This window comes from Rana temporaria, chromosome 4, assembly GCF_905171775.1.
Source record: "Rana temporaria chromosome 4, aRanTem1.1, whole genome shotgun sequence".
Classification (NCBI taxonomy): Eukaryota; Metazoa; Chordata; class Amphibia; order Anura; family Ranidae; genus Rana; species Rana temporaria.
This window is the reverse complement of record NC_053492.1, coordinates 26,882,581-26,905,860: the sequence shown is the minus strand read 5'-3', so window position 1 is coordinate 26,905,860 and position 23,280 is coordinate 26,882,581. Positions and strand designations below refer to the sequence as shown.

Here is a 23,280-nt window from a genome sequence, read left to right as displayed (position 1 = left end):
ACTGGGACAGAAATTTGGCCCTGGACTTCATCGAGACTGGCCCACTTTGACAGGTCTCTCCCATGGTGGCCGGACAACTCCCGCACCCCCCCCCCCGGCCACCCAAGCCCCCACTACCCCTTCACTAACCACTAACTCAACTTTATTAGAGTAGAACGGCTGGTACTGGTACTCTTATAGGCAGTACCAGTGGGGAAGTTAGACATTATTTCACCCGGGGCAAAGAATCAGTTCGGTGCCCCCCTTATGGGACAAGTGTAGGTAGAAGTGAGAAACTCCCAGACCATAGCTGTTGAGTCAGCTGTCTGTCCCCTCCCCCCATGCTCCTCTGTCGTCCCCAATGCTCCTCCCCCTGCTTCTTCGTTCCCCCCAGGCGAGCGCTGCGGGGAGGGAGAGACAGAGGAGCAGAGGGGGGCGGCAGTCCGCTGTCACTGAAGCCGGCCCACCGGGAAACTCCCTGTAGTCCCAATAGCCAGTCCATCCCTGATGTTCACCAAAATGCAAGCACCTTGTGGTTCTTGCGAGTACCTGTCCTTGCCTTCAAACCCTGGCTCCAAGGTGCTGGCTATACAAAGAACCTCTTCTTCTCTTCAAGTAAAGATTAATCAGCTCCCTGTTAGTTGGAGAGCTCTAGTATCTACAAGCAGTGTGGCTAAGTTTGTAGAGACCACTACTTCCACGCAGAGAAAAGGGGTTCTTCTCGGCAAGGGACGTTACTAGTCTTTCTAAAGACTTGTGTTCATGGGCTTTTGTTCCCTTCCAATGGGTTTTGCATGCCCATACAATGCAGATCAAATGCACCTGTCAATGAATTCAGGAGCATCTCACACCAACCTGATGTCATTGACACAAGCCCAAGGCCCTGAAAAAAAACTGTAATGCCGCGCACACACGATCGGAATTTCCGACAAGAAAAGTTTGATGTGAGCTTTTGGTTGGAAATTCCGACCATGTGCAGGCTCCATCAGAATTTTTCTGTCGGAATTTCCGACAGAATTTTTTTTTGAGCTGGTTCTCAAATTTTCCGAGTGGAAAAGTTCTTGTTGGAAATTCCAACGCGCAAAAAAACACACATGCACGGAATCATTGAACTTCATAAACTCTTTCCACCATGTGCATATTATCAGTCATAATTTAAGTCTCAGTCACTTTTGAGTGCGCCATTTTTCCATTCCAAGCGCCCACCATTAGGAATACAAGGTATGGAGAAGAAATCTTTCAATGGGGATACCTGTTCCTTGGAAAATTGTGTATAAGAGGTTTCACTTTGTGTCCATAGGGCAGAAAGTAAATGAAAATCCTCCCAATGGAACACAGATGGCAAAGACAAGAAACTGCTAGAGCAGGGGTCAAAATTTCAAGTCCTGAGCTACTCGCCAGGCCTTAAGAATTACTCGCCACCAGTTGCCCCGCCCCTAACCCCGCCCTAAATGCCCTTGTAAATTATCATATTTTTCCAGATCATACACAGGTATGCCATGCCCAGCTCTGTCACAAATCCCCCCACAGCTCTATCACAAATCTCCCCCCAGCTCTCTCACTAATCCCCCCCAGCTCTGTCACCAATGCTGCCCCCAGCTCTCTCACTAATCCCCCCAGCTCTCTCACCAATGCTGCCCCCATCTCTCTCACTAATCCCCTCAGCTCTCTCACCAATGTTGCCGATTTTGGGTTATCCCCTCAGTATCAATCGGGCGCCTCTTCTCATCCCTCAGCAGCATCCTGGTTGCTTCTGCCTGTTCCACTCGCCCTACCTAAATACCCAATCGCCAAATGCGAGCAGGCGAGTGTAATTTTTGAGGGCTGTGCTAGAGGTTCTAACACTCCCCTTCTCTATGCAAAAGGAATGTGGTGGCTTTGTATATTTCAGTGAACATAAGGAAACCAGTACTTACATCCATCACACAGGTTCATCTTGGAGAGGTTTTTCCCATCAAAGGTCTCTTCGAACACGGATCCATTCTCTTTCTCGTCAAATGTATGGAGATACATGCCTTTATTGTCCATTGTGATTGGCTGAGTCTATGTAGAAAACATACAGAGAAGACATGACTTAAAGATAAATTCCAGAATTTTTTTTCTCCTAGTTTTGTGCTCATTAACAATACTTATAAGGGTGAAGAACATGGAAGTTCCTATATGAACAAACCTGCAACATTTCTTCAATGGCATTAAGAGTTTATTGTTTAATGAATTATCCAAGTTGATCTTTACCACTTAACCCCCGGACCATATTGCTAGTCAAAGACCAGAGCACTTTTTGCGATTCGACATTGCGTCGCTTTAACTGGCAATTGCGCGGTCGTGCTCCCAAACAAAATTGGCGTCCTTTTTCCCCCCACAAATAGAGCTTTCTTTTGGTGGTATTTGATCACCTATGCGGTTTTTATTTTTTGCGCTATAAACAAAAATAGAGCCACAATTTTGAAAAAAATTCTATATTTTTTACATTTTGCTATAATAAATATCCCCCAAAAATATATAAAAAAAAAACATTATTTTTCCTTAGTTTAGGCCGATACGTATTCTTCTACATATTTTCCGTAAAAAAAAAATCGCAATAAGCGTTTATTTGGTTGGTTTGCGCAAAAGTTATAGCGCTTACAAAATAGGGGGTATTTTTATGGCATTTTTATTAATATTTTTTTTTACTAGTAATGGCGGTGATCAGCGACTTTTTTTCGGTACTGCGACATTATGGCGGACACTTCGGACACTTTTGACACATTTCTGGGACCATTGGCATTTTTATAGTGATCAGTGCTATAAAAATGTATTGGATTACTATAAAAATTTCACTGGCAGTGAAGGGGTTAACACTAGGGGGCGGGGGAAGGGGTTAAGTATGTTCCCTGGGTGTGTTCTAACTGAAGGGGGGGTGGCCTCACTAGGGGAAACACTGATCCTCTGTTCATACATTGTATGAACAGACAATCAGGCATTTCTCCCCTGACAGGACCTGGAGCTGTGTGTTTACACACACAGCTCCCAGTCCTCGCTCTGTAACGAGCGATCGCGTGTGCCCGGCGGCGATCGCGCCCGTGGGGTACGCGCATGGGAGTCGGGGGCGAGCGGGGGGCATGCACGCGCCCCTGGTGGCCTGCGCGAGAGCCGACATATAGCTACGGGCTCTCCTGCAGGGGAGCCGACCTGCCGCCATGAAACGACGGCGGCTGGTTGGCAACCAGTTAAATATATACAGTGGAACCTCGGATTACGAGCATAATCCATTCCAGGAGAATGCTCGGAATCCAAACCACTCGCATATCAAAGCAAGTTTTCCCATTAAAGTCAGTGGAAACTAAAATAACTTGTCCTGCATTGACTTCAATGGCATGCAATACCGCATGTTGCCAGAGGTGGGGGGGTGCCCGAGAGCCACTCGGAAAGGCCTGGGGACAGCTCAGCTGACCTCAGAAACCCTCAAAAAGGAAACACCCAGGAACGGAGTATTTCCAATTATTTCCGAACGGTACAATCAGCTCTGCTCGACTCTGCTTGGCTCCGGCACCTATGACCAAATGCGGTACTACACCCAATTAGCTTGAATTCTGCTCCTTTTGCAAACCGAGTCAGATTTTTTTTTTAAAGTTGCTCGTTATTCAAAATGCTTGTTCACCGCGTTACTTGTAAACCAAGGTTTCACTGTATTAAGAACATTTCAATTATCGGATGGAAAAATACACAATATCAAGTTATGTCTTTGCCGAATCACATAAACATAGCAGAGAGAAGATCAAATTCAAGTTTATGTAAATAGAGTGAGGAGGGATGGAAAGAAATAGTAATTTTCATTGTTTGTAAAAAAAACAAAAAACAAAATTAATTTAGCGGTCATTACCCTTTGGGCTAATCTTTTTATCTCCTGGATATGGGAAGAACGGAATACATCCAGTCTAGCGGTCGCATCCAATTCAGCTTTGGATCGTTATCTAGGAACGATCGGTTATGTTATGACACCCCCATCCAAACCAGAATGGGAATGTAGACCCATGGTGTGTTTTATTTGACTCTCAGCTTATTATTTTAGGATTTGGGTTTCAGAGAACGTTTCCAATAAACATTATAAGTGCCAATGTTTTCGTAAGAAAAGGTGACCCACGCAAACTGGGGTGGGGAGTGGTAGTGAGACGTAATACGAAAATATTAAAGGAGAACTGAAATCTCAAATCAAAAATTTACATTTTTGAAGCCCCTGATTGTTGGACCAGTTGTGTGGTCAAAAAGAAGGTCAATCCCCAAAGAATTATTCAGGACCTTTCTATATATATATCCCTTTTTCTCAAGAGCTTTTCCCTAGACCAGTGATGGCGAACCTTGGCACCCCAAAGTGCATCATGGGAAATGTAGTTCCAAAACATCTGGGGTGCCAAGGTTCGCCATCACTGCCCTAGACTTTACCTACCATTTCCTAACCAGTAGATGTCTGTCCCTGTCAAAACACCATCTACACTGTGGGAGTGCCAAAGTGACCCAGTAGGGGTCTATATATAGTCCAAGATGGCTGACCAAGATGGCTGCCCAAGACACAGGCTCCCCCAGGATGTCTGCCTTAAGCTCAGTGGGAGGCTGACATGCCCTCCCCCCCCCCCCAAGGCCGGATTTTCTCTCCCTGCCCCCCCCCAAGGCCAGGTTCCACAATGCACCCCCTCCCCGCCAACCGAACCCCCCCCAAATCAACGGAGAATGTGCGGCACGGTTAGATCAAATATGTTTTGTTTGTTTTTTTACTTTTTCATCCCTTTTTTTTTATTATTTATTTGTAGCTTGTCGCTTACTTTCTTACATTTTTGTATCATTTTCTTATTATTTTTCTTATTATTTTTCTTATTCTTTACTTTTTTATTTTATTAATTTAATTATTATTATTTCTTATTATTTATTTATTTTTTATGAATTTTTTTTTCACTTAACCTTTTTGCTATCACACAGGAGAAAACAATTTCCTGTGTGATAGCAATTGGAGGTGACATGTTCTCTTTATTGACCCTGTCACCTCCAAAACAGGAGTCCTAGCACTGTGCTAGAACTCCTGTCACAGCTGAGATGGGAAGAGCACAGCTCTCCCCTCTCACTGTGTACATCGGCAGCAGGGACAGGAGACAGACTCGGTGGCCGGGGGGAGGATGGAGTCCCGAAGACAGAGCCAGCAGAGAGAGGTATGTGGGGTGGGGGGGAGAGGGGAGGACAGACGGGAGCACATATTTTACAAGTGATTTCGGCGACAGCACCGCAATCACTTGTTAACGAGCGAGTGGATTCCCCCATAACTTACCGCCCTTAACTGTATCTTCCGGGCATCGGGGGACTCCATGCCACTGCCGCCCCTTGGAGCCCTGCCGCCCCAAGGCCTGGCCTCAGTGGCCTTGTGGGAAATCCGGGCCTGCCCCCCCCCCCCCCATTCCTTTTGCTGCTGCTTGTCTTGGGCAAGAGCTTGGAGCTGAGACAAGCATCAGATGTGGAGCAGATATTGTCAGGCAGAGGTGCACTATGCCTAACCTCATAGCTAGTTTTGCACAGCGTGTTGAAAAGGGACAAAGTACTACATATACAGTGTTCCCTAGGGCAGTGGTCATCAACCCTGTCCTCAGGGCCCACTAACAGGCCAGATTTTATGTATTACCTTGGGGAGATGCAGTCTAGAATACTGCAATCACTGAGCCGCAAATAATATCACCTGTGATGTATTTCAGTTATCTTGCAAACCTGGCCTGTTAGTGGGCCCTGAGGACAGGGTTGATGACCACTGCCCTAGGGGACAAAATATTGAAATGAGAGTTCTTCTTTAACCACTTCAGGCCCGGACCATTTGGCTGCCAAATGAACATGCCGCTTTTTGCGATTCGGCACTGTGCCGCTTTAACTGATAGTTGCGCGGTTGTGCGACGTGGCTCCCAAACAAAATTGATGTCCTTTTTTTGCCACAAATAGAGCTTTCTTTGGGTGGTATTTGATCACCTCTGCGGTTTTTATTTTTTGAGCTTTAAACAAAAATAGAGCGACAATTTTAAAAAAATAAACATTTTTTTTTTACTTTTTGCTATAATAAATATCCCCCAAAAATATATAAAAATGTTTACTCAGTTTAGGCCTATACGTATTCTTCTACATATTTTTGGTAAAAAAAAATCGCAATAAGTGCATATTGATTGGTATGCGCAAAAGTTATAGGGGCAGATCCACAAAGATCTGCCCCGGCGCATCGAATCTGAGATACGCTACGCCGCCGTACCTTACCTGGCTTTGGTTCGAATCCATAAAGATTTTGCACCGTAAGTTACGGCGGCGTAGTGTATCTCAAGCGGCGTAACGGCGCGGAATTCAAGTTGGGAAGGTAGGGGGCGTGTTTCATTTAAATGAAGCGCGTCCCCGTGCCGAACGAACTGCGCATGCGCCGTCCCTAAATTTCCCGCCGTGCATTGCGCGAAATGACGTCACAAGGACGTCATTGTTTAGACTTGGACGTAAGAGAATCCGACGGCCGCGCGTACATTCGTGGATCGTCGGAAATAGCTAATTTGCATACTCGACGCGGAAAATGACGAGAACTCCACCCAGCGGACGCCAAAGTATTGCATCTAAGATCCGAAGGCGTACGAAGCTGTCGGATCTAACCCAGATGCCGTCGTATCTTGGTTTGAGGATTCAAACCAAAGATACGACGCGGGAAATTTGAAAGTACGCCGGCGTATCAGTAGATACGCCGGTGTACTCTCTTTGTGGATCTGCCCCATAGCGTCTACAAAATAGGGGATAGTTTTATTGCATTTTTATTATTTTTTTAATAGTAATGGCGGCGATCTGCGTTTTTTTTATCGTGACTGCGACATTATGGCGGACACATCGGACACTTTTGATGATATTTTGGGGCCATTCACATTCATACAGCGATCAGTGCTATAAAAATGCACTGTTACTGTATTAATGTGACTGGCAGTGAAGGGGTTAACCACTAGGGGGCGCTAAGGGATTAAGTGTGTCCTAGGGAGTGATTCTAACGGTTAGGGGGCGTTGCTACGAGTGACACATCACTGTTCGCTGCTCCCGATGACAGGGAGCAGACGATCAGTGTCACTAGGCAGAACTGGGAGACGCTTGTTTACACTGACATCTCCTGGATCTTCAGCTCTGTGACCCAGTCGTGGGACACCGGCGGACGTCCCGCGGCACGGTCACGGAGCTCGCGGCCCGGGGCGCGCGCACCGCGAGGAATTCAAAGTGACGTATATATACACGTCACTTTCCCCAGCCGTGCCATACTGCCGACGTATATGTTCGTGAGCGGGTCGTTACCGGTTCCTAGTGGGCTCCTATCCTTTGGCTTTGTGTGGCAGCCAGTGGCACATGAAACACTGTAGAGGGAGGAATAGATTCTACTTGGTATCAATGAATAGCGTAGGCTGTAATGTCCCATAGTCAATAAAAAGCAAAGCTGAAAGCAGGTTCACTCTTCCAAGAAAGGGATCCAAAACACATCTCAAACTCAACCGTTAACTACTACAAGAAATGAAAGATTAAGGCTTTTTGGAATGTCCTTTACAGTCTACAGGCTGGAATATTATTGGAACTCTGTGAGTTGATCTCAAAACATGCATATCAACCTTAAGAATATTTCTAAACTCGAAAGCTTGAGCCAAGAAGGAACACCAAATTCCTCTAACAAGAGCAGAACGTTTGTTAGCTTGCTACAGCAACATTTGGGGGATGTGTTTTCTGCCAAAGAGAAAGGATCCAACTCACAGGGTGCCCGTAGTTTTGCGCGTTTTATTTTTTCCCCTCCACTACATTCAGAAAATAAGCAAAATCACCCAGTTTGCTTTACAGCAGGTGGGGAGGAGGAGCAGCGTGGAGCGGAGGCAATAAATACACATTGGCCCGGATTCAGAAAGAGATACGACGGCGTATCTCCTGATACGCCGTCGTATCTCTGAGTGCGGGCCGTCGTATCTATGCGACTGATTCAGAGAATCAGTTACGCATAGATATCCCTAAGATCCGCCAGGTGTAAGTGTCTTACACCGTCGGATCTTAGGCTGCAATTTCAGGCTGGCCGCTAGGTGGCGCTTCCGTATGTTTTACGCGAGGAATATGCAAATGAGGATTTACGCCGATTCAGAAACGAACGACCGCCCGACGCTTTTTTTTACGCCGTTTGCGTTCGGCTTTTTCCGGCGTATAGTTACCCCTGCTATATGAGGGGTAGCTAATGTTAAGTATGGCTGTCGTTCCCGCGCCGAGTTTTGAAATTTTATGTCGTTTGCGTAAGTCGTTCGCGAATACGGCTGGACGTAATTTACGTTCACGTCGAAAGCAATGACGTCCTTGCGGCGGAATTTCGAGCATGCGTACTGGGATATTTTACGGTCGGCGCATGCGTTCAAATAAAACGTCAAAAACGCGGGGTCAACACACATTTAAATAAAACACACCCCCTACATCCCCATTTGAATTACGCGGCCTTATGCCGTAACACATACGTTACGCCGCCGTAACTAAGGGTGCAAGTTCTTTCTGAATAAAGAACTCGCGCCCAAAGTTAGAGCGGCGTAACGTATCTCAGATAGGTTACGCCGGGCGGACAGATACGCCAATGTATCTGAATTAAGCCCACAGAAACCAGTTGCAGAGAACAGGACTTGTAATAATGCAGGATCCAGTAATTCACAAAAACCTGATGGAAAGACACGTGACCGGGAACACTACCTGTGTAGCGGAGCAGGTGTCAGATGCGCAGACAGCTTCTGTCTTTAGGGGCAGAATGCAGCCTGGCTAGTCCGTATCTAATTTGGGAGGTTTCCAGGAAGGATGGCGTGTCTCTATTGTCTCCCTACTTGTCTGGAACCTCTCCCTGCCTCTAATCACTGTCCTTGCCAGATGGGTGACCGGTCCCTACACTAGCCACACATTAAATGTGCACCAAGCCTGGGAGCCAGGGCCTTAAATAGTCCTATGCCTGAACCAAGATGGCTGCCAGAGCCTCAACTGGATCGCTTCTCCAGTGACTCAGGAACAATTTTCTTCTTGACTTTCTCACCAGCTGCGGTCGATCACCTACCACCTAACTTTTGCTGGGCCCGCCAAAAAAAAAAAAACCTGCCCACAGCCTCCTTGGATTAGAACATCCATCCCAGGTGTCTTCGGGACATTCTCATTCAGTCAGCACACCTCACGCATGTGCTGTAGGGTGTCAGCTGGGACTTTTAAGAAAGTCGACACCCAAATTTAAGATGGCAGCATGGGATCAAAGACAGTGCTGAAGGCTTTGAGTTGTAGGAAAACAGTGCTGGACTTCTTGGGCTAGTAAATACGTGTTTTGTAAAGGTCAGCAGCTACGTTTTTAGACCCAGTTGAACATTCTCTTTGTTCTTCTTCCACACTTCATACTTATGTAGCACTACCCCCGCAGGAGCTGATGGTTATGTTTTGGGTGGCACGTTACCTTTGTATTCTCGCTGTCCAGGGTGAAAGGAGAGTCCGAAGAATTTCAATGTCCACACAATGCACTTATTTTTCTTGGATTTATTTGGGAGAACTTTAGAAGTGTAGCGCCCCCTTGCTTTCAGCATGGGCACTACGCCTAAATTTAGTGGAGAAGGGAGAGTTACTTTGCTCCCTTCTAAGGCCGCGTACACATGACCGGATCTGTCCGATGAAAACGGTCCGCCGGACCGTTTTCATCGGACACGTACGCTGCCGGATTTTAGTCTGATGGCTGTACACACCATCAGACCAAATTCCCCGCGGTGACGTCGCCGCGCCGTCGCCGCGGCGACGTGCGCGACCCTGGAAGGTCAATGCTTCCACGCATGCGTCGAATCACTTCGACGCATGCGAGGGCTTTTCGGCCGAGCGAACATGTCCGGTGAGTCGTACAGGCTTCCAGCGGACATGTTTCATAGCATGCTATGAAACATTTGTCCGCTGGAAACCTGTCCACTCGGCCGGGAATTCGGTCCGGTCGGCCGTACAGACGACCGAACATGTCCGCGGAAACTGGTCCGCGGACCAGTTTCAGCAGACATGTTCGGTCGTGTGTACGAGGCCTAAGTGTTTGCTTAAATTTGGGACCTCTGTCATTTCAGAAGTCCACTGGGTCAATCTGTGGTCAGGGAGTGCAGTGTCACCTTTGGTCAGCAGTTGGCGCCAGAGGGGTTCTGGCGGAGCAGATCTTCTCCCAGTGGCCAATCAGAGGATGTTTTCCCTCGCGGGGCATGCTGGGAGAGGGTATATCCGTGAGGGAGGTCAGGTGTTCGGTGTGCTTTTTCCCGTTGGGTCCCCGTTCCAGGTGCGGTACCCACCTTTAGGGTACGCGCATCCATGGACCCCGCTGGTGTGGTCCTCCAGGCCAGGACCGAATCCTGCAGTGGATCGCATCCTACAAAGAGAGGGGATCTTCGCGCTCCGCTGGGTTCCAAGACTTATTGAAAAGATCCTTGTTTGGGATCGGAAGTCCGGTAGCTGGAAGGTATGCTTACTATCATCCAGGGACCCTCTTTAAATTAGCCTACTGGGAGTGTTCTTTACTTACTAAAGTGTCTATATTGAAGTTGGCCTAAGACGGGGCCTAAAGACAGGTCAGTGTGAAAGACCTGCTTATCTCAGTGATATCTAAAGTGGCGCTCTGGCTGCCGGGCCTATCATAGGGGTCTGTCCAGGGACATTTTTGCCCACTCTGAGTAGAGTGGCGTGTTCTCAAATTGGTTCAATGCAGAGCAGAGAATTGCTCAGTTCTATATCCAGGCCTGATACCGCATGGTTCTCTTCTTCCTTCATCAACCTTGACCTTTCTAATCGTGTTGATGTTGGCCGTGTTTGGCATGAGCAATAAAGCATAAGAAAACCTTTATTGAATGTCTGGACCTCCATTCACTCCTGCTGTTTTCAGAAATTACACCCCTAGACATTGCCAAGGTGACCTAGCAGGCCGATCCCAAAATCAACCAGCGGCTTCTGCGGGGGTAGCGCTACAGAAGAAAAGAAGGATGAGGGGTGGAAGGGTAGGTAGGTTCAGGTGCATAATCAAAGTAAGGAAACACTCCTGTTTCCAGCAAACAGTTCTTGTCGCCATTCTAGCCAGAGTGGGTATTGCTCACCCGGATAGGTCCCTCTCACTGGCATAGCAGCCGGGATGGCGCACAAAGTAAAGTACAGTCTCTGCCACAGACCTTCCTTTCTTGAGGAGACACTTTGGTCTGGAATTCTCTGCCACAGGATTCAGCACCCGGATCTCTTTAGATTTGCTTCACTAGAACTTTTAGATCCGGCAGGCGACACTGTCAAGCCTCTCGGTGTGCGGTGCATCCTTCGATGACGTTTCCAGGCCTTCCTTCAAGGTACCAGCCTCTTGCATGGTCCTCTCCAGGATAGGTCCTCCCCTGGCTCCCTTCATCAAGTGGCTTCCTCCCGCAGGACCGACAGCACAGGATCACCTTTGCAGTACAGGCCCCAGCCAAACAACTGGATTGACCCGGGGGGGGGGGGGGTGGCTGTGTAGTTTCATTCCGGGACACTGAATTGTCCTGGAATGAATGCGCCCGGGACAGACCTGCAAAATGGCAATCCGGGACACGTGGTCACCCCAAAGTAATACCTCCTGGTGACTGGAGATGTTAAGCTAGTTCTCCAGTTCCAGAGGCTTATAGTCTTGCAAGGACGAGTTCTGGAGACTTGGTCATCTCACTGGTTCTCATTACATTGTTCTTCTTCCCTAAATGGCTCGAAGCCTCAGCATGAGTACACTTTCGCCTAATTTGAGGTCGCAGTAGACATTTGGTTCCAAGTGAATTCCGTATACACTGCCAATTTTCAACTTCCAGCGCTGTCGCAATTTGAATGACAATGGTGCGGTCATGCTACACTGTACCCAAACACATTTTTTATAATTTTGTTCCCACAAATAGAGCTTTATTTTGGTGGTATTTGATCACCTCTGTGATTTATTTTTTTTATGCAACGACGGGCACTGATATGGCTGCACTGACAGGCACTGATAAGGCAGCACCGATGAGGTGGCACCAATGAGGTGGCACTGATGATGGGCACTGATAGGTGGCACTGGTATGCACTCATAGGCGACACTGATAGGTACTTATGTGTGGCACTGATAGGTGGCACAGATGGGCACTGATGGGCACTGATAAGTGGCACTGAGGGACACTGATGAGTGGCACTGATTACTGGTGGGTGGCATTGCTGGGCATCACTGTTTTTACTACTTCACTATTATGGTGCCAGTCAGTGCCCATTTGTGGACACTGATTGGCATATGTATGGCATGTTTTGGAACATGTGGATGGTCATGGGGGATGTACCTGTCCATCCACATGTTGAAGGCTTCCCTGGTGGTCCAGTGTCCACACAATGCACTTCTTTTTCTTGGATTTATTTGGGAGAACTTCAGTAGAAAAGGATGAGGGGTGCAGGGCCGGCCTTTGGGGTGTGCGAGCTGTGCGGCCGCACAGGGCGCCATGGGCATCAGGGGCGCCGTGCGGCCATCACAGCTCGCAGAATGTGAGCCGTGTAGGTAGAAAAGTTTGACTCCTCCGCACAGTACGGGTAACGATCCACCGCCGAGCCGCAGAAGATAAATGGCTCGATGTTGCCTGTACTTCTTAGAAGCGGACAGAGGTGGCAGCAGAGGGGTGGTGATGTATCGCTCGGTCACGTGAGTGGATTCCTGGAAAGCGACCTCTGTATTTACCAGATATGGGGGAGAGCCCGGCCAGGAGATTAGGGAGGGGGGAGTCGCACACAAGGAGCGATGGCTGGAGGGGTGGGGGGTGAAGTCACAAGTCTTATACATACAATTGTTCAATGGAGCTCCGCTCTCTGCCGGGACTTCTCCGCTGTGTTAGGCTATGGAGCCGGGACCACGACTGATCCCCGCAAGGTGTGTGTGTGTTTGTGCTCGCACAGGGTGCCTAAACACCTAAGGCCGGCCCTGGAGGGGTGGAAGGGTAGGTAGGTTCAGATGCATAATCAAAGTAAGGAAACACTCCTGTTCCCAGCAAACAGTTCTCCTCGCCACTCTAACCAGAGTGGGTATTACTCACCCGGATAGGTCCCTCTCACTGGCCTAGCAGCCGGGATGGCACACGAAATAAAGTACAGTGTGTACAAAAGGCAGAAAATGCTTTTAATGGGTTATTTATTTTAATCTACTTATATTTGGCCGGAGATTTGCGTTAATAAGTCTGCGTATTTCTGCCGGATATTAGCGATAATTATTTGTAATCGGACCTTGTTTTCACAACGGGAGAAATCAGCCACCAGAGAGTCCATGGAGCTCCACACTTTAATTCTATCTAATATTCCTCTATTTGTGCAGGTGATGCAGGCCGGCCTGGGGGTGCAAATGGCGAGGAAATTAATGAAATTAATACAGAGAGGGGCTCCTAATGGACCCAGAGAGTGTGAAACGTATTGGTGGCGGGTTTATCGGGAAATGGATGAATTGGCAGCATGACAATGCAGCGAAATTCCTGACTAAGCAATTGTTATAATAGTGCTTGTAATTGCTATCGCGTTTAGGACTCTAAAGGGAAACCATGCTACACACACATACTTTTTGTAGTTTAACCCTTAACCACTTTTGTACACATTTTAAAATCTTTTTTTATTTTTGCTAGAAATTACTTTAACACCACCCCCCCCCCCCACCCCCACCCCCGTCAAACAACTATTAATTTTCTGAAAACTGTTGCTGCTGCAATTTCTTTTACGTTGCATATTATTTGTGCAGCTATTTATCAAATGCACGTTTTCATATAGCATTGGTCAGTGGACCCAATAATAACCCTCAGCATTGGTGTCAGTGAATGCAATGATAACCCCCAGCATTGGTGTCGGACAACAGCAGCATATTTTCCCACTGCTAATAATGCACATTGGAGATATTGGAGTACAATAATCTCAGCATTGTTGTCTGTGACCACAACAATAACCCCCAGCATTGGTGTCAGTATATGCAATAATAACCCCCAGCATTGATGTCGGTAAATGCAATAACCCCCAGAATTGGTGCCAGTGACCACAATTAACCCCCCCCCCCCCCCCAGCATTGGTTTCAGTGAATGCAATAACAAACCCCACCACAGTGGATGCAATAACAAACCCCACCATTGGTGATAGTGAATGCAATAATGACCCCCAGCATCAGTGGTAGACTAGTTGATGCAATAATAAACCCCAGAATTGGTGTATGTTGACACAATAATAACCCCCAGCATTGCTGTCAATAGAGACAATAATAACCCCCAGCATTGCTGTCAGTGACCACAATATTAACCCCCAGCATTGGATGTGATAGTAAACCTCAATATTGATGTCTGTGGACGCAATAATAACCCCCAGGATTGGTGTATGTGGACATAATAATAACCCCCAGCATTGCTGTCAATAGATACACTAATAACCCCCAGCATTGCTGTCAGTGGACACAATAATAATCCCCAGCATTGGTGTCAGTGGATGCAATGATAAACCCCAATATTGGTATCAGTGGACGCAATAATAACCCCCAGCATTGGTGTCAGTGACCACAATATTAACCCCCAGCATTAGATGCAATAGTAAACCCCAATATTGATGTCTGTGGATGCAATAATAACCCCCAGGATTGGTGTATGTGGACATAATAACAACCCCCAGCATTGCTGTCAGTGGACACAATAATAACCCTCAGCATTGGTGTCAGTGAATGCAATGATAACCCTGAGCATTGGTGTCAGACAAGGGCAGCATATTTTCCTGCTGCATCATTTGCAGTGCATCACAATGCACATCGGCGACCACTTACCTATCAAACCCTCCCCCACTGCTCTGTTTGCCCCCAGGCTGGCACTTTACTTGTGCTATGAGTGGAGATAACTCTGCCTACATACAGTACAGTCTCTTTTTCAGTCCTGGGTGCTAAAAAACACAGCGCGTTCCCCCGCTGCCACTATCTATATGGTGCCCAATAGCCCACTAGGGTGATCACGTGTCCCGGATTGCCCGGGACAGTCCCGTATTTTGCAGGTCTGTCCCAGTACTTGTCCTGGCCAGGAATGTCTGGAGAGGCACAATCCCCGCCCCCTGCTTGTGACTGCAGAAGTCATAAAGCCCGCCTGTTGTGTCCAATCACTGCAGGGCAGTGAAGAGCCAGCGCTGGAACAAGGTAAAATGGGTCTCGACCTGCCAGGACAAGTACTGTCAATGTGTAAACTGGTGATGCGGCAGGACTTTTTGGGGGCGTGATCAGTGCTTCTGGGAAGAACCGCCGCCATGGCTGTGCTGTGATTCGTTACAGCACAAGCTGATTTTTGGGAGGGGGGGGGGGGGTCCCTGAATGGTAGTTTGGAAATGTGGTCACCTTATAGCCCACAGGCCACGTGTTGGGCATCAGGGGTCTAGAGTTCACTGTGAATGATGGCCCAATAATTCTTGCTTTCACAAAGATATTTGTGGCAAAACATCACATATGTTTAGATTTACATAGATGTGCTCATCCTGCACCGGACGTTGGAATGTATACAGGGGTGACATGTGTAGCACTCTCTACTTTAGGTAGGTGCTAGAAATATGATTGTTGTAGTACAGGTAAATTTAATTAGGCCTAGCTGTAAGCTAGTAAGTGGAGCTGTCTGGGGTGTCTTAGGAAGCCCTGACCAATCCCCAACTTGGATTGGCAGAGGACAGGCCCTACTTGATATACCCAGGGTCAGCCCAGCTGGGTAAGAGTTGTCGGGTGGAAGAAGCTGGAGATGGAGCACTAGGTTGTCGGGGCCTTTGAGGCACTCCCCAGTCAGGGGGGGGTGTGGGTGACCTTGGGCCTGAGGCGTTCGGGTGCAAGTCGAAGCCATCCAAAGCAGGGTCTGGACAGGAGGCACAAAGAGGAACCAAGAAAGACAGTGTTGCCGGGCAAGTCTCCAGGAGGGATCCACCAGAGTGCAGCCAGGAGGGCTTGTGAGTGACAGGCACAGTTGGAAACACTGAGGAGGCATGCTGGAGCGGACTGGGAGAGTGCAGTCAGATGGATGTAGAGCCAGAAGAGGGACTGTGATGTCATGGGCAGTGGAGTCAGGAGGGCTGGCAGGGCATCAAGAGGACTCAGTGGGAGCAGTAGCCCACCATAGGAAAGCTAGCACTAAAGGACTTTTCTTCCACTTTGTGTTGCTACACTAAAGGGGCCCGCGGTCCCTGCCTGCAAATGGCACTTGCTGAGCCCTGACATAGTAATAGTGTGGCCTGCCTAGCTGTGCCTGGAACCAAGTATTGTACAGGGGAGAGAGAATCACTCTACCTATAAGCGTTGTGCTGGAGGAGACTGGGGCCCAGATTCTCATAGGACTTACGGCGGCGCAGCGCCATGTACGCCGTCGTAAGTCCTAATCTGAGCCGTCGTATCTATGCGACTGATTCTTAGAATCAGTTACGCATAGATATCCATTAGATCCGACAGGCGTAAGTCTCTTACGCCGTCGGATCTAAACTGCAATTTTTTTTTTTGCCCGCTAGGTGGCGCTTCCGTCGAATTCCGCGTTGAGTATGCAAATTAGCTAGATACGCGAATTCCCGAACGTACGCGCGGCCGACGCAGTAAAGTTACGACGTTTACGTTAGGCTTTTCCCGGCGTAAAGTTGCCCCTGCTATATGAGGCGCAGCCAATGTTAAGTATGGCCGTCGTTCCCGCATCAAAATTTTAAAAAGTTACGTCGTTTGCGTAAGTCGTCCGTGAATGGGGCTGGACGTCATTTACGTTCACGTCGAAACCGAAGACGTCCTTGCGACGTCATTTGGAGCAATGCACACTGGGATATTTTACGGACGGCGCATTCGCAGTTCGTTCGGTGCGGGGACGCGCTTCATTTAAATGATACACGCCCCCTACCCGCCGAATTTGAATTCCGCCGGGTGATTTACGCTACGCCGCCGCAACTTTACAGGCAAGTGCTTTCTGAATAAAGCACTTGCCTGAAAAACGTCCGGCGGCGTAATGTAAATCGGATACGTTACGCCGCCGCAGAGATACGCCCAGTATACAAGAATCTGGGCCTGGGACTCCAGAAGTGTAAATAGAAGGTTCCAACTGATCAGCTTATTGATTCCGGGCTGGGCAGTTTGACAGGTGGACCACAATATCCAGCAGCCCCTACGGGGGGGTACCGCTACACATGGATGCTTTTACTATTTTTGTTTGTATTACTTTTGTTTATTTTTTTTTTATTTTTTATGTTTTACTTCATTTAACTTTATTTCTATCTCAAGAAGGCTAACAAGCATGGGCAGGTGACAGGTCCTCTTTATGGAGACATGCAGTTTTCCATGTCACCCAATATTTGCGCCACTGTTTATTATACCTAGATTTTTAGTTAAACACTATGCTTAAAAAAAAAAAATATTCACAAAATGCAATCCCAATTTTTAAGAAAAATGATAAAAAACGAAGAGTCGGTTCAACCAAAAAGATACTAAATGGGTCAGCAGCAGACGGCGAGGCGACCGCAAAGTACGATTCCCAGAACTGTCCATTGCCAGCAAATGAAATCCCTTTGCAGCTCATGAATTTCGAGTTATCTAGGAATCCTGGCTCTGGAATTAGTCTTCTCGCTGCGACGTGTGTGGCGGTGCCCAGTATGTGTCGCTCAGCCGTTGATTACATAAGTTCGCGTTTTTGTTTATATTTACGTGCTCCGGGGGTTTACTTTTTTTTTTTTACATTTTTAACCACTTCCATAACAGGCACTTACGCACCTTCCAGGCACTTACGCAATGACAATTGCGCGGTCATGCTACACTGTACCCAAACAATTATTTATCATTTTGTTCCCACAAATAGAGATTTCTTTTGGTGGTATTTGATCACCTCTGTGATTTTATTTTTTTTGCGCAACAACTAAAAAAAAAACCGAAAATTTTGAAAAAACGTAAGTTTTTATTTTTTTCTATTATTTTTTTGTAAATAAGTACGTTTTTTTCTTCAATTATGGGCACTGATATGGCGGCACTGATGGGCACTGATGAGGCGGCACTGAGAGGCGGCGCTGGTATGCGGCACTGAGAGGCACTCATAGGCGGCACTGATGGGCACTCATGGGCAGCACTGGGCACTCATAGGCAGCACTGGGCACTCATAGGCGGCACTGATAGGTGACACTGATGGGTACTTATGGGTGGCACAGATGGGCACTGATAGGTCGGCACTGGGCATGGATGGGCACTGAGAGGTGCCACTGATGGACACTGAGGGGTGGCACTGATGGACACTGAGGGGTGGCACTGATGGCATTGCTGGGCATCACTTCAGTCAGTGCCCATGTTGCCAGTCAGTGCCCATTTGTGGGCACTGATTGGCATCTATTGTGCTCATTTTTTTATTGTTGCCTATTATTTCTTTATTGTTGTTTTATTGGGTCCTGGCGGCCTTCCTGGTGGTCCAGTGTGGGCATCCGAGGGGGGGCTGCGCTGATAAACAATTAGCGCAAACCCCCCCCCCCGTCAGGAGAGCCGCCGATTGGCTCTCCTCTACTCGCGTCTGTCAGACGCGAGTGAGGAAGAGCCAATCAACGACTCTTCCTGTTTACATCGTGATCAGCCGTGATTGGACACGGCTGATCACGTGGTAAAGAGTCTCCGCCGGAGGCTCTTTACCGAGATCGGAGATGCAGGGTGTCAGACTGACACCCCGAACCACCGATTGCCGCGGGCGCGCGTCGGCATGCTATCCTGCTGGACGTCAATAGACATCCAATCAGGATAACACAACCACTTCCCGGACGTCAATATACGAATGACCAGGCGGGAAGTGGTTAAAATTTGTATTTATTTTTTACTTTTTTTGCACTTGGTTGGTGGTTGCAAGTGCTCTCCCCCCCCCCCCACTCCCTTAACCCCATCACACCTAAAAGGTAAAACAAATCGAAATGCTTACGCCCAATTTTGTAACTTTGACATGTGTTAGTGAAACCGTACAAATCATCAACTACTTTGTGCATCCAGATGGATTACACTGCGTTTTTTTTTTTCAGGACAAACTGGGCTTTTTATTTGGTGGTAAATGGTAATGGATATCTCCTGATTTTTTTTTTTATCAAACGAAAACTGTCCCAAAATAGTTAAAAATATATATTTTTTAACCACTTCTATACCGGTCCTATTCTGGCACTTCTCTCCTACATGCAAAAATCATAATTCTTTTGCTAGAAAATTACTCAGAACCCCCAAACACTATATATATGTTTTTTTTAGCAGACACCTTAGGGAAAAAAATGGCGGTCCTTGCAACTTTTTATCTCGCACTCCAGGACCCATTCTCACTAGGACCTATTCCCACCAGGACCTGTTCCCACACAAACCCATTCCATCCAGGATTCATTCCCACCAGGACTTATTCCCACCAGAACCCATTACCACCAGAACACATTCCCTCCAGGACCTTTTCTCACCAGAACCCATTCCCACCAGGACCCATTTCTACCAGGACCCATTCCCACAAGAACCCATTCCCACAGGACCCCTTCCCACCAGAACCCTTTCCATCCAGGACCCGCTACCATTAGGACCTGTTCCCTCCAGGACCTATTCCCACCAGGATCCATTCCCACCAGGACCCTTTCCATCCGGGACCCATCTCCCCAGGTCCTGTTCCCTCCAGGACCCATTCTCACCAGGACCCATTACCATCAGGACCTATTTCTACCAGGACCCATTCCTGCCAGGACCCGCTTCCACCAGCACCTGTTCCCTCCAGGACCTATTCCCACCAGGACCCATTACCATCAGGACCTATTTCTACCAGGACCCATTCCTGCCAGGACCCGCTTCCACCAGCACCTGTTCCCTCCAGGACCTATTCCCACCAGGGTCCATTACCATAAGGACCCATTCCCACCAGGAACCATTACCACTAGAACCTTTCCCACCAGGAACGATGCTCACCAGGATCCATTCCCACCAGAACCCATTCCAACAGAACCCAACCCATTCCCCCCTGGACCCATTCCCCCCTGGACACATTCCCACCAGAACCCATTCCCACTAGAACCTATTCCCACCAGAACCCATTCCTACTAGGACCCATTCCCACCAGAACCCATTTCCTCCAGGATCCATTCCCACACAAACCCATTCCATCCAGGATTCATTCCCACCAGGACTTATTCCCACCAGAACCCATTCCCTCCAGGACCCCTTCCCACCAGGACCCATTTCTACCAGGACCCCTTCCCACAAGAACCCTTTCCATCCAGGACCTATTCCCACCAGGCTCCATTCCCACCAGAACCCATTCCCACCAAAACCTATGTCCACCAAACTTATTTGCAGCAGAACCCTTTGCCTACAGGACCATCCCCCCCCCAGGTCCTGTTCCCTCCAGGACCTATTCTCATGTCATAAAAGATGATAAATGTAAGCACCCCTGGTTATGTTATATAGTTTGTAACTGTCACTTTTCCTGGCCAGCTTTGCCTGCTTGTGAAAAAAAAATAGATTGCTAGTTGCTTGGCTTGCATGCTGACCCTCCCAGTTAATAAAAGTTTTCATAAAAGCTGACAGTCATAACACAACCCCCATCTGTGTTATATGGTTTGTCTCAACCCCTGCAACTGTCACTTTTTCTGGAAATCTTGGCCTGCATGTTGAAAAACATTAAATATTAAATTGCTAGTTCCTTGGCTTGCATGCTGACCCTTCTGGTTAATAAAAGGTTTCATAAAAGCCAACAGTTGTAAGCACCCCCCGATCTATATTATGGTTTGTCCTCACCCTGTAACTGTCACTTTATCTGGACAGCTTGGCCCGCTTGTGGACAAAAAAAAATGAAATAGTAGATTGTAAGCTCTTATGAGTAGGGCCCTCTTAACCTCCTTGTATTTTATTGTAGTGTAACTGTATTGTCTCCCTTTATATTGTAAAGCACTGTGCAAACTGTTGGTGCTATATAAATCCTGTATAATAATAATAATAATAATAATAATAATAATAATAATAATAATAATAATAAAACAATATAAAATAAAAATAAATGAAATTATATCCTGAGTTTAAACCAAACACAGGACAATACATAAAAATAAAATAAAAAGCACTATGCAAACTGTTGGTGCTATATAAATCCTGTATAATAATAATAATAATAATAATAATAATAATAATAATAATAAAACAATATAAAAAAATGAATTTATATCCTGAGTATTAACCAAACACAGGAGAATACATAAAAAAATTAAATGCACTGTGCAAACTGTTGGTGCTATATAAATCCTGTATAATAAAAAATAAATAATAAATAAATAAAAACAATATAAAATAAAAATAAATGCATTTATATCCTGAGTATTAACCAAACACAGCAGAATACATAAACATAAAATAAAAAGCACTGTGCAAACTGTTGGTGCTATATAAATCCCGTATAATAATAATAATAATAATAATAATAATAATAATAATAATAATAATAATAAATACAAAAAACAATATAAAATAAAAATAAATGAAATTATATCCTGAGTATTAACCAACCACAGGAGAATACATACAAATAAAATAAAAAGCACTATGCAAATTGTTGGTGCTATATAAATCCTGTATAATAAAAAATAAATAATAAATAAATAAAAACAATATAAAATAAAAATAAATGAAATTATATCCTGAGTATTAACCAAACACAGGAGAATATTTTTTTTTTTTTTGCAATTAAGTAAAAAATAAAAAAAATTATCTAAAAACAAGGCCACTCACCTGTCCTACCAGGTGCTCTCCCAGAAGTTCCGGCGCTCCTCGCGCTGACGGTTCAACTCCAATGAGTGCAGATCACAAGTGTTCCTCCTGCCACATGTGGAAGGACTTCTCCCAATCTCTGCTTCAGAAACCCAACGTGTATGTGAGATAAGTTCAGCCAAGCTTCTCTTGTCCTGTCTGCATGCCTCTTCTCCACTCACATGTTTTGAGAAGTGGAGTTTTGCAGTCACCTTGTTTTGGGAGGATAGAAAAAAAAAAAAAAAAGAAAGATGGTTTTATTTCTTATTTGACAAACCACACAATGCAACCTCCCACTTTTTTTTTTCTTTTGGAAGGAAAAAAAATAGGATGTATTGATGAGCCTCAAAAATGTTCAGTCCTAATTTTATTTCTTTTTTTTTAAAGTTCAGTGTTGCCTGATGCAGAAATGTTGGCTCATGCTGGAAGGACGCTGCCCTCTTGTGGCGGTATTGCTAACTGCAGACAAAGGGAAATTGAGGTTGAACTTCAAAGTGTATGTGGAGACAAAACTTTATTGTACAGGTTTGGATTGAGTAGGGCAGCGTTTTTTCCACACTTATTCAGTTTGGATATTTTATCACTTTCTATTGGATAATGGTCTGATAATGAGGATGAATCTCCCCAGTGGGGACACAGACAGCAATGACTAATGTGGGAAGTATAAGAAAAATGTAGTATGCTGGATTCCTAAAATAGTAGATCTTCTCAGCCAGATCCTGAGCAGTGTAAAGGAAGTTCTGTGAGTGGTCAGTTCTGTGAGTGGTCAGTTCTGTGAGTGGTCAGTTCTGTGAGTGGTCAGTTCTGTGAGTGGTCAGTTCTGTGAGTGGTCAGTTCTGTCAGTGGTCAGTTCTGTGAGTGGTCAGTTCTGTGAGTGGTCAGTTCTGTGAGTGGTCAGTTCTGTCAGTGGTCAGTTCTGTCAGTGGTCAGTTCTGTCAGTGGTCAGTTCTGTGAGTGGTCAGTTCTGTGAGTGGCCAGTTCTGTGAGTGGCCAGTTCTTTGCTTGAGCAGAGACTGGGGGCCAGATTCACAGAAAAAGTACGCCGGAGTATCTGCTGATACTCCGGCGTACTTTAAAATTTGCCGCGTCGTATCTTGATTTGGAATCCTCAAACCAAGATACGACGGATTCTGGCTTCGATCCGACAGGCGTACGCCTTCGGATCGTAGGTGTAATACTCCGGCGCCCGCTGGGCGGAGTTTGCTGTTTACGGCGATCCACGAAGGTACGCGCGTTCGTCGCATTCTCTTACGTCGTCGCTAGTCGGCTTTTCCCGTCGTAAAGTTACGAGTGCTATTTAGGTGGTGTAAAATTAGACCATCCATGTTAAAGTATGGCCGTCGTTCCCGCGTCGAATTTGAATATTTTTTTTTTTGCGTAAAGAAGTCCGGGAATACGAAAGGACGTAACGCACGTCGCCGTTCAAAAAACACGCCGATGCGCCGTAATTTCGCGCAAAGCACGGCGGGAAATTTCCAAACGGAGCATGCGCAGAACGTTCGGCGCGGGAACGCGCCTAATTTAAATGACAC

At 46.6% G+C, this 23,280-nt stretch overlaps 1 protein-coding gene across 1 annotated transcript in view; it reads right to left on the bottom strand.

The window, feature by feature from the left end:
* SCARA5 (scavenger receptor class A member 5) overlaps nucleotides 1–21,992 on the bottom strand; it is a 424,057-nt gene extending 402,065 nt beyond the window's left edge. The window contains exons 1-2 of the mRNA XM_040348148.1: nucleotides 21,731–21,992; nucleotides 1,896–2,022 (exon numbers count right to left, since the gene is read on the bottom strand). Coding sequence (XP_040204082.1) covers nucleotides 1,896–2,007 — 112 coding nt within the window. The 5' untranslated portion in view covers nucleotides 2,008–2,022; nucleotides 21,731–21,992. The remainder of the gene's footprint in view (nucleotides 1–1,895; nucleotides 2,023–21,730) is intronic.
* Between the last annotated feature and the right edge of the window lie 1,288 nt (nucleotides 21,993–23,280).